Source organism: Hipposideros armiger, unplaced genomic scaffold (assembly GCF_001890085.2).
Source record: "Hipposideros armiger isolate ML-2016 unplaced genomic scaffold, ASM189008v1 scaffold_414, whole genome shotgun sequence".
Classification (NCBI taxonomy): Eukaryota; Metazoa; Chordata; class Mammalia; order Chiroptera; family Hipposideridae; genus Hipposideros; species Hipposideros armiger.
The window spans coordinates 394,133-406,309 of record NW_017731764.1 but is presented as its reverse complement, the minus strand read 5'-3'; the positions used below and the strand labels follow the sequence as shown (position 1 = coordinate 406,309).

Below are 12,177 nucleotides of genomic sequence, written 5' to 3'. Positions count from 1 at the left end.
CATATAATTTTTATTTTTAATTTTGTTAATGTGATGTATTATATTAATTGATTTGCAGATATTGAACCAACCTTGCATACCAGGAGTGAATCCACTTGATTGTTGTGTATTACCTTTTTAATGTGATGCTGAATTCGGTTTGCTAGTATTTTGTTGAGGATTTTTGCATTTATGTTCATTAGGGATATTGGCCTGTAGTTTTCTCTTTTTGTAATATCTTTGTCTGATTTTGGGATCAGAGTAATAGTGGCCTCATAAAATGTGCTTGGGAGCCTTCCCTCCTTCTGTATTTTTAAAAATAGTTTGAGAATAGGTATTAATTCTTTTTTGAATGTTTTGTAAAATTCAACTGTGAAGCCATCTGGTCTAGGACTTCTGTTTGTTGGAAGCTTGTTGATTAGTGATTTAATTTCTTTGGTAGTAATCAGTCTATTCGGAGTTTCTGTTTCTTCTTGGTTCAAACTTGGTAGTTTGTAAGCTCTAGAAAGATATCCATTTCTTCCAGATTGCCGAATTTGTTGGCATATAGTTGCTCATAGTATTTTCTTACAATTTTCTGTATTTCTGTGGTATCTGTTGTCACTTCTCCTCTTTCATTTCTGATTTTATTAATATGGATCCTCTCTCTCTTTTTCTTGGTGAGTCTGGCTAAGGGTTTGTTGATTTTTTTATCTTTTAAAAAAACCATCTCTTGGTTTCATTGATCTTTTGTATTGTTTTTCTGGTCTCTATTTCATTTATTTCTGCTCTGGTCTATATTATTTCCTTCCTTGTACTCCTTCTTTGGGCTTGTTTTTGCTCTTCTTTTCCCAGTTCCCTTAGGTGTAAAGATAGTCTGTTGATTTAAGATTGCTCTTGTTTCTTTAGATAGGCCTGCATTGCTATGAATTTCCTTTTAAAAACTGCTTTCGCTGCATCCCAGAGATTTTTGGGTTATTGTGTTTTCATTTTCGTTTGTCTCGAGATGGCTTTTAATTTCTTCCTTGATCTCATTTTTTTTTAATTGGGGAATTGGGGGGATGGAAGCAGCGCTGGGGAATTGGGGGAAGGGGAACAGACAAGTTGCTTTCATTTTGTTCTTCAGTCTAGTTGTGGAGGATGTTGCTTCACTGGCCTAAGCTGGCACCATCATTGCGCTCTTCCCAGGCAAGGCAGATCAGTTGTCGGCTTCTGGATGGCCGCTCATTGTGGCTGCTGGCCGCTCACGCTGGCTGCTGGCTACATAACGGTAGTCCATGGCAACCCACTGCCACGGGGGCTGCAGCCTAGGCCGTCGCCAGCGACTCTCAGCAGCCCAGCTCCAGGTTGAGCTGTTGTTCAGCATCTTAGCTGTGGAGGGCAGTGTCACTGGCCCTCATATGTGGGATCCGAACTGGGGCCCTCTGGTGTCCCAAGCCAGTTCTTAACCATCGCACCACTTGGCTGGCCCCTCCTTGATCTCGTTTTTGAACCATTCGCTATTTAGTAACATGTTATTCAGCTTCCATGTATTTGGGTGCTTTCCGGGTTTCTTCTATAATTGATTTCTAGTTTCATAAGATTGTGGTCGGAGAGGACACTTGATATGACTTCAGTCTTCTTAAATTTATTGAGATTTATTTTGTGACCTAACATGTGATCTATCTTGGAAAATGTTCCATGTGCACTTGAGAAGAATGTATGTTCTGTTGCTTTGGGGTGAAATGCTCTAAAAATATCAGTTAAATCCAGCTGGTCTAAAGTGACATTTAAGGCCACTGTTTCTGTGTTGATTCTGTCTGGAGGATCTGTCCATTGGTGACAATGGGGTGTTGAAGTCCCCTACTACAATAGTGTTACTGTTGATCTCTGTCTTTATGTCTGTCAAAAATCTGTTTTATATATTTAGGAGCTCCTATGTTGGGTGCATAGATGTTTACTAGGGTTACATCCTCTTGTTGAATCGATCCCTTTATAATTATATAGTGCCCTTTTTTGTCTTTTATTGTAGTCTTCATTTTAAGTCTTTTTTGTCTGAAATAAGTACTGCTACTTCAGATTTTTTCTTTTTTCCCTTTGCGTGAAATATCTTAGTGCATTCCTTTATTTTCAGTGTGTGTGTGTGTCTCTTTTGATCTGAGATGAGTCTCTTGTAAACAGCATATGCATGGGTCCTATTTTCTTATCCACTCAGCTACTCTATGTCTTTTGCTTGGAGTATTTAGTCCATTCACATTCAAAGTGATTATTGATAGGTGCATATTTATTGCCATTTTGTTATTTGTATTTCTGGTCTTCCTGGGTTAGCTTGTTTTCCCCTTTCTTCTGTTAAAAAAGCCCTTTTAACATTTCCTGAAATGCTGGCTTGGTGGTAATGAATTCCTTAAGCTTATTCTTTTCTGAGAAGCTCTTTATCTCTCCTTCAATTTTAAGTGATAGCCATGCTGGGTAGAGCAGTCTTGGTTGTAGGCCTTTATTTTGCATCACTTTGAATATTTTCTGCCACTTGCTTCTGACCTGCAGAGTTTCTGTAGAAAAGTCAGCTGTTAGTCTTAGAGGAGTTCCTTTGTGTGTAACATGCTGTCTTTCTCTTGGTACTTTTAGGATTCTGTCTTTGTCTTTACCTATTCCTGTTTTAACTATGATGTGTCTTGATGTGGACCTGTTTGGGTTGGTTGGAACTCTCTGCACTTCCCAGGCTTGTATGTCTATTTCCTTCACCAGGGTAAGGAAGTTTTCAGTCATTATTTCTTCAAATACATTCTCAATTCTTTGCTTCTCCTCTTCTACTTCTGGTATTCCTATGATGCGAATGTTGTTGCGCTTGATGTTGTCCCACAGGTCTCTTAAACTATTTTCATTGTTTTTTATTCTTTTTTATTGTTGTTAGAACTGGGTGATTTCTGCTATTTTGTCTTCTAAGTCGTTGATCCAATCCTCTGCTTCATCTAATCTTCTTGTGATTCCTTGAGTGTGTTCTTCATTTCAGTTATTTTATCCTTTTTTTTAAAGGTGGGGACAGTTCTGTGATGATATTTATTTTATTTATTTATTTAGTTTAAGGAGGGGCAGCTCACAGTGGCCCATGTGGGAATCCAACCAGCAACCTTGGAGTTATCAACACCATACTCTAACCAACTGAGCTAACTGGCCACACCCCGTTATTTTATTCTTTAGCTCTAACTGGTAGGTTTTTTTTTTATGATTTCCCTGTCCTTCTTATGTCCTCACTAAGTTTCATAAACATTCTTATCATCAGTGTTCTAAACTCTGTCTCTGAAATGTTGGATACCCCTGTTTCATTTAGTTCCATTTATAAAGGTTTCTTCTGATCTTTTACTTGGGACATGTTTCTTTGTTTCTTCATTCTGGCTGTCGCTCTGTGATTGCTTTGACGTATTAGATAGATCACCTATGCCTCTCAGTCATTGCTGGGTGCTCTTGTAGTATGTGTCCTTTATATTTGGATTGCACAGTCTCCCTATTCTCCTGTCCCATGTGTTCCAGAGGTGTCACTGTTGAAGTTGCTCTTTAATTGCTTTTGGCTTGTCAAAGTGTGGGATTGACCCTCAGACTGATAAGCTGGGAGAATTAGCTCTATTCACAGTGTATGAGATGCTGTGTGGAGGTTAATCCCCTCAGAGGAGGCTTGGCCACTCTGGGTTCTTGTGTCTGGGGAAAATATCCTTTGAGAATGGCACTTGTAGGTTCAACCAGGTAGTACTCTGGTTTTGTTAAACACTGCCCTCTGGGTATATTGGTTCTGCTATCTCTTGGGCAGGGCTCCCACTCAGAGTCATTTCAGACTTGCCTGTTCCTGGTCCATAGCTACGTGGTAGGTGCCTCAAGGCTGTATGCAGTTGGCTGCTGCCCGTGCTAGACCTGGGGTCATGTGGGCATGGTCTCTGTGTGAACTGAAGCTGGCAGCCCCCTATATTGGTCCAAGGCAGTTTAGGAAAAGGCCCAGGGCCCCCTAGGCCTGTCGCCACCTGTCAGATGCCAGTAAGGCCCACCTATTGAAAGAGGCTTTTTAGAGGCGTGTGTCTGGCTATTTGACCCAGTATTGAGGGTGCCTTTGTGATGTGGCACTAGCTTGGCAGGATGGAGTTCAAGTGAGTTATGCAATGTGATTGGTAGCTTTTAAAATGTTAATGCAGATTCAGGTCTTATGCCAATACCTGGCCTGTGACCCCCTTGTATAGTGTCCCAAACGCACTACAGCCAGCCTCCACCTCACACTCACAGATTCACAAAAGCTGCTCCCAAGTGGCTGTGGTGCAAGTTTGTGGTCACTGAAAACCACAAAAATTACCCCAGGGCTCTGCAGACCACCTTCTGTTGTAAAAAACCTTTTCCACAGTTTATGGGGGTGGGGCCAGTCACCCTGGCACCCCGATTGCCCTTGGCAATGCAGTTGTAGGTGGGTGAGGTGGTGTTACAGGTGCGTAAAGGCTGTGGTCAGTAGTTTCTACAAATTCAGTGTAGTCTCAGCTCCTGGACCAGTCTAGGTCCGTGTCCACTCCATAAAACAAAAACAAAGCAAGGCAACCCAACACCAAAAAACAAATGCACTCTCACAGAACCTCAATAAGCAGTGATCAGACAGGAGAAACAAAAGTATATGAAAGAAACACAAACACAAATACAAAAACAGGAGAACAAGACAGAAAACCAGTGACCAAAGCAATATCCAGATAAACAAGTCTGAGAAAATACGACAAAAACAAAACAGATAGAAGAAAAGAAGGAAAAGAAACGAAAAAGATGAAAGAGAAAGAAAAGGAAAAAAAATAATAAAGAAAAAAGAGGAAAAAAAAAGAAGACTCACCTCCTGCTTTAATCTGCAGACCACTTGCTCAGCAATAGAGAGTCTCATGGCAACTCAGCACCAGCTGTGTTGGGGGGAAGCGCTCAACGCATCATGCACTGGCCTCCCTCTCAGGCTTGCAGTGAACTTCCCGAAATTAGTTGCTGTGTGCTCTGGAACCGTGCTCACCACCAAAAATATTCAGAGGTTGCTGAGGGTTGTCTGCTGCTGCAAAAAGCCCTCTGTGTCCTGCAGAGGTGGGGACCAGACACCAGGGGCTTAGGGTGCCCTGGGCAACACAGCTCTAGGTGGGTGGGGCAGGCCCTCAAGGCATCACAGGGTGTGGTCAGTGGCCCCCACCAAGTCAGAGCAGCATGCGCTCCTGCACTGGCAACCACCCTGCACAAACGCATCAGGAATGCCTCATGTATAAAATTTTTAAAGGATATTATTCACATAATGGTGATTATGTAAAAATATATTTATGGCTTTTGAATAATTTTTAAATTATTGTGAGGGACAGGATTGGCTTTTCCAGGGGTGCGCACACTTTTGAGACGGAACGTACCTAAAAAGCCATATATGGCTTGGGAGCCGCAGTTTGCCAACCCCTGGAGAGTAAGGAGAAGAGTTTAATTTGACTAGGGTTGCAGTTTTATCAAGAGATTGCATGATATAAAAAATAACAAGGGATTTAAAAGTGTTAAGTGACAATAAGAGAAGCAAGGACATAAAGGGTTCACTGGGATAGTGAAAAGGAGCAGGAGCAATGGATTATAGGTCTTGGTGGATTTTAGGGATTGTTGGAATGGGTTACTAGAAGGAGTGAGCTAGAAAGATAAAGATGTTTGTAGGATGCTTGAAGTTGCAGTTAAAGAAGGTTTGTAGTTACTGTTTTTGAAAGTTTAAATTGAGTAGCTAAGGTAAGTGGAGTACAAGTACATGGGAGGACAGGAGTTCAATGAACTAAGAGGCCAAGGTATTCACATTGACATTGATATCACCACAAGTTACTATGTCTGTATAAAATTGAACCATTGGTACTTTGAATCGCAATCCTAGAGACCTCCTGCCATTTGACATGGAATCAAATATTTCATATGAATTTTGAACCAGCTGAAATTTTCCATTAGTGTACTATTTTGCAATCTACACATTAATGAGTTTTTAACCAATAATATTTTAAGATCATTTGTTAAAATTCCAATCAAATGTACACAACAAGAATGATTTAATAGCCTTGCTTGGACTTACCAATCTAATAACAAGCATAATTCCAACATTTATTTACTACTGTTTTACAACCATGTGAATTTAAAAAAAAGCATAAGAAATAGACTCTCGCCTAAAGGAATTAAAAATCTTGTGGATTACCATATAGTAGCTAACAGAAAGGAAGTTTTATTGTATAATGCCTCATCCTAGAAGTTATTGGGTCTAAAATGGGAAATTATTTAATTAAAGCCACTCAAAGTTAATGTGAAGATTGTTGAAGAAGTGGATGTAGAACTAAACTCAAAAGGTAATCTTTGATGATTCAGAGAATCTAAAACATTAGAAATACTTTTATCCTGGGCCAAAAGTCAGGTTTACCAGATGTCAAATTTTAGAAGCATATGTGTATATATGTATTATGTATGTGTGTACATGTATATTTACCTATACATAAGTGTATATATACACATAGACATACACATTTCTATTTGGTTTATATTTGAATCTTTTTCAGTATTCCTACAAACTTTCTTTTATCACTGCATTTTTCTGAAAACATGATCATTGATTGTAGAATTACTACACTCAATGTAAATGAAATCTTAACTAAAAGGAAAAGGCATAATGGTGGAAATAGCTTGTAAAATGTAAAATATTTCATAAGATACTGTATATTTGTTGTATGTTTAACTTTTGACTCATCTAACAAATTATAATTATCTTTTCAAAAGATATTTGCAAAGAATTGAAGACTATGAGAACTTGCAAGAAATCCATTTCATCCCAATCAAAATATGTGTCTTTCTTCATCCTTGGGCAGACTGTGCAGGGAATAGCAGGAATGTCTCTTTATGGCCTTGGAACATGTTTTCTTGATGATAGCGTTGCCACATATTCAGCTGGTATTTATCTAGGCAAGTTTTTTTCCCCCTTCTAATATGATTGAACTATTCTGAGTATTTATTGAACTTCTATATTTTGGTGTGCATATCTAAACTGATATATAAGTGCTAATTATTACTCCCTATAATGAATGACATTGTAATAAATGATAACTGGTATGCTTAACTTCAAAATCACATTGAGTTGCTTAATTCTGAGGAACCGCTTGAGATTTAGAATTGTAGACAAGTTATCTGCTCACTCTAAAAGCTATAGAGCATTAGGAAAAATACATTTTTAAGTAATAAAAACTATATTCTTTTTATATATATCACATATATCTGTATAACACATATATTTAAATATCTGTCATGTAAAATTATACAGGCTGCAGTTCATTTCTCTAGGGAAAAAAAAATCTCAAAATTACCAGATTGAATTGCTTGAGTAGTTATATGTTTAAACTTTGGGGATATATGTGGGAAGTTGCTGCCATCATGGCCATAAGGAAATGGAAATATTGTTTTATGCCTCCTCAGTACTCGAGTCAGTGTGGTGCTGAAATAATCATCATAATTGCACTAAGTTCTTTACATACATTAACTCAGTCTTTTTGGGGTGTCAGACATTTGGAAGTTAATGAAAACTAACCTTGTTTATCCCATTGTGGATAGAAGTGATATTTAATTGACTACAGGGTAACATCCTCTATTTACAGTGCTTTGTGCTACTCTGTCCTACAGTAAGTAACCCTGGGTTATATCCAAGAATAATCTGTACTTCCTTATATTGCAATAGCTTCTAGTCCTGGTAGGTCATCTATTTGGACAGGATTATTTAAATATCATTTTTGAAAAGGAATTTTAAAGTTATTTTTCTATACATATTATGAAGTTGACTTAAAAGGAAATAGCATTTTGCACCAAAATAATTATTTCCCCACCAGAGGTAAGGAAAGTGATGCCAATGAACTAAAATAGGTGATATTCATATTTATATTTGCTTTTTGCAATAACTTCTTGTGCAGTGATTTATTAGTCTTGGTGGAGGTGGCAACGGATATATTTGTTTTACTTTTGGTTCTACTAAATAACAATTAAACACACCTCTATGCACTACAGAGAGAACCTTACTGTATTGCCACCTCCTGCTACCTTGACAGCTAAGGTGAAAGATGCAAAGGTGATGATAATGTATCATTATAAAGTATCATTTTGTTTTAGTACCACAAATTAAAGTAAAATAAGGTAAATTGAATTTATATTTATATTTAATATATATATATATACATATATATTTATATTACATTAAATATATAGATTAAGTAAGGTACAGTGAATTATATATTTTAATTATTTGAGTTTCTCTAATATATGCACTGGATAATATGTATGATGGTTGATTTTATATGTCAGCTTGGCTATGTTATGGCAACTAGTTTTTTGGTCAAACGGTCTATGCTTCTGAGATATTTTGTAGATATGACTAACATTCACAATCAGTAGACTTTGAAGAAAGCAGATTACCTTCCATAATGTGGGTGAGACTCACTCAGTCAGTTGAAGCTTTTCCGAATAAAAATTGAGGTTTCCCAAAGAAGCAGCAAATCCATAGAAACTTTGCCTGAGTTTTTCCAGCCTGCTGGCCTGCCCTATGGGTTTGACTTAATTCTAGACTCAAAACTGTAACATAAACTCTTACCTGGATTTCCAGCCTGCCAGTCTGGTCATAAAAATTTGGACTTGCCAACCCCCAGCCAATTCCTTAAAAATCTCTCTCTCTCACATGCATGCTCCAGATATCTTACTGGTTCTGTTTCTCTGGAGAATACTGACTGATAAAGTATGCTATGAAGCTTGCAGAAGTAATCCATTCCAGTGTTGTAATTTTTGTTATGACAAAGCTGGTTTACACAGCTGTTTGGTGTTTAATATTCATTTTATAGGCATTGTGGACGCTTCGCTAATAATTGGGTATGCTTTGGGTTATGCGATAGGAGCACCCCTGGTTAAGCCCTCTGTGAATAGTACTTTTGATAAAAGGTAAGCCATTTTCTTTCATTTTTTTGTTTACATTGTGTAAAATATTTATTGAGTAGACACTGTAGGTTATAAATATATATATATATTTAATTTGTAATTATATTTTTTAGAAAAAATATTTGTAAATGCGAGTGATATATACACATATATACATATTAATACATCTAAGCTCAGAGCTTGTGCTCTTAACTAACTGAGCCACTTGGCTGGCCCCTCTAATACATTTTAACGTGGTAAACAAGCGATGTCTTGCAATATGAGTAGTTTATTTCTGGAGCAAATTTTGTTCACAAACCAAGGTATTACTATATTTTGATTTGAAATACTTGAATTTATGTGCCAAATTAGGAATAATTATTATTTTTCCATGCAAGAATATAGTATGTTGCTGTATTTTCTCTGTTTTTCTTTTCTGCCCTTCAATAAAGTTTTATGATTTTCTTTATTGAAGATATCCCATTAAGCCCATTCCTAGTGATTTCATGCATTTTTGTTACTATTGTGCATAGCATCTTTGTATTATTACATTTACTTTTAGTAGGAAGAAATATTGATTTATAAGTTTGTATTATATATATGTATTACTGTATTAAATTTTTGTGCTTTGTAGTTTTTTTCAATTTATTTCCCTCAATTTTTAGGTACTCAATTATTTACACATATGAGTATGTAATAATCATATTATATGTTATATAATGCATATAGTTAGAATACGTACCTGGGTTCAAATACAAAAAAAATAAAATTTCTGAATGTAATTGAGCAAACATGTAGCTGTATTAACAAGCTAGAGTTGAAACTCCCTGGGCATTGCATACAGCCTACTGGATAATGGAAATCAAGATTGCAACCCTGTGTCATTGCAAATTGTAATTTGTATCCCTGAATAATGTAGCAGACAACCCCTTGGTTGTCTGTCAATAAAACTGTGAATACTCCCCACATTCTATTAGAGACAGGGCCTATACATAAGATACTTATCAGGTTTCTGTTGACAGTAGTCACCTGTGAGAAACCAGAACTTCCAAAATTGTGGTTCCTGGGGATGTGGGCATTTTCCCATGATGGCAGGTTTCCCACAATGTCTTAAATGTGTGTGAAATTGCAGACAATGGCAGCTGTGTAGTAATCGACTTCCCCACATCTTCTCCCTAAATGATACAAAATAACTTCATAACTATGAAAATTCTCTGCAAAATCATGGCCTCAGCATCATTGAAGACAAAGAATGTTGAAATTGTAAAATAACTGTGAGTTAAAAAAGAAAATAAAACAATCCCAGCACAGGATCCTTCACAGTCCCATCCTACTCTGCCCACTGCAAGACTTTGTGGTTTACAAAGGTGAACCAAGAAAAAAGTGCGTGTAAGAGAGGACAATAGCTAGCAAAGGTTCCCAAGGGTAACTAGGTATGACCAATAAAAGGAAATTCATTTTTAGTCTGAGAGTTCAGAGAAGGGACTATAAGAAAGAGATTTCATAATATATGTGATTTAAAGGGTCAGATGCCAGATAAAGGGCTAGTTGTGCAACTTACAGGGGAGATTTTCACTAAAGGGCTGGGTACGTGGTTTAAAGGGGCAGGATTAATTTTAAAAGAGGTGAAATCTAAAGGAATAGTCTTCCAAGTGCATAGCTTCTTTTGGAGAAAAATGTTAAACAGGATCAAAGAATTACTCTTCACCACCTCAGTGGACAGGGGAGGAAAAGGAAAGGGAAAAATTTAGGATCCTGTAGGACAAAAGGGAGGTACATAATTGGAGGACTCACAACCATTCACCCTCAGCAAAACAAACAACAAGGACAAGCTAACAAAAATTGTTCCATTTCTCTGTTTCTCAATTTCTTAATTATGGCTTTGTAATAAAATACAGAAAATTTAGATTTTTCTTTTTTCTTTATTAAAGCATTGGAGATAGTAATAATGAATACTGGCTGCAGACGTGGTGGATTCGTTTTGTTTTTGTCTCAATAATTGCGTGGTCTACATTAATACCACTGTCCTGTTTTCCACGCCATATACAAGGTGACTATAACAATATAATTCATTAAAGGGCAGTAGATTCCCCACCCCATCGTCATCCTCCTTTCTCAGAATATGGCTGAGCTATATTTTTTTCTGTCATGGAGACACAGAGACATGTGATAGTGTTATTTGAAGCCTTATGTGACCAGATACTATTTTATTTATATACCAGATTTTCATTAGTACGTATTTTTGCTTCCTGTCAATTTTCTTTTTTTTTAAGTGCTTTATATCTAGAGTTGATAAGTTTTTTTAAAGAAAGAAGCATATTTAGATCTACTTACCTAGCATTATTTAATACATGGAGTACCTTATAGAATTATTGTAAGATAAAATAATAATTATTGACATTCTTTTAGAAACACTAAGAAATATATGTAACATTAGAGAAATCAAATACTCTCCAAATGGTAGTACCTTTCCTTGACACAAATTATTTTTAGTAATACCAAAGATTACTCTTTGATTTTATGTTTTATATTTTGGAGCCATGCTGTCAAATACTGCAGTTACTTGCCACATGTGGCTCTTTAAATTTTAAACTGAATTAAATTAGAAATCCACTTAGTCATAGGAGCTATATTTTAAGATTTAATGGCTATATTGTTGGACAGTGTAGACATGGAAAATTTTCATTATCACAGAATGTTCTTTAGGACAGCACTATTTTAGAAGAATGTTCCTTTTACTTAGTTAGATTTACTTTAGCTTGTTAAAAAATAGACCACTTTGCATTCCAAAACACATTGGCTTTATTAGGATGTATATGTGTATTTATATGTGTGTTTTACGTATTTTGAACATGTCATAAGATTTTTTTATTTGTTCACATATAGGTACAGAAAGGATAAAGGCTCGGAAACAGAAAAGGCCGCATTTTTTGGGCAGAAAGTATAAAGATAAGGAATTTGAAACTAGTATCCGAGATTTATTTGCTTCTGTTTGGGTAAAGTAAAATATTTTACATGAACAAGCCAGTTAAATTACTTGTACAGTTTTTCTAATAGTAGATTTAAGAAAATAACCATAGAGTGTTCAACTTAAATCTGACTGGGACTTTTGAACTCTTACTTAAGCTATTCATTTGATAGGTAATGGAAAATAGGACCCAGCTTACCAGCTTACCAAGGACTTGGCTAGTGTCAGAAACTGGCACCAAGTATTTTCCTTTTTCTATTTCTTTTATATTATTTTGTGTTTATTATATATATATATATATATATATATATATATATATATATATATAT

The 12,177-nt window shown here is 36.3% G+C and overlaps 1 protein-coding gene across 1 annotated transcript in view; it reads left to right on the top strand.

Annotated features, from left to right (window-relative positions):
* SLCO6A1 (solute carrier organic anion transporter family member 6A1) overlaps positions 1 to 12,177 on the top strand; it is an 87,105-nt gene that overhangs the window by 23,842 nt on the left and 51,086 nt on the right. The window contains exons 3-6 of the mRNA XM_019664012.1: positions 6,712 to 6,894; positions 8,808 to 8,904; positions 10,812 to 10,930; positions 11,767 to 11,876. Coding sequence (XP_019519557.1) covers positions 6,712 to 6,894; positions 8,808 to 8,904; positions 10,812 to 10,930; positions 11,767 to 11,876 — 509 coding nt within the window. The remainder of the gene's footprint in view (positions 1 to 6,711; positions 6,895 to 8,807; positions 8,905 to 10,811; positions 10,931 to 11,766; positions 11,877 to 12,177) is intronic.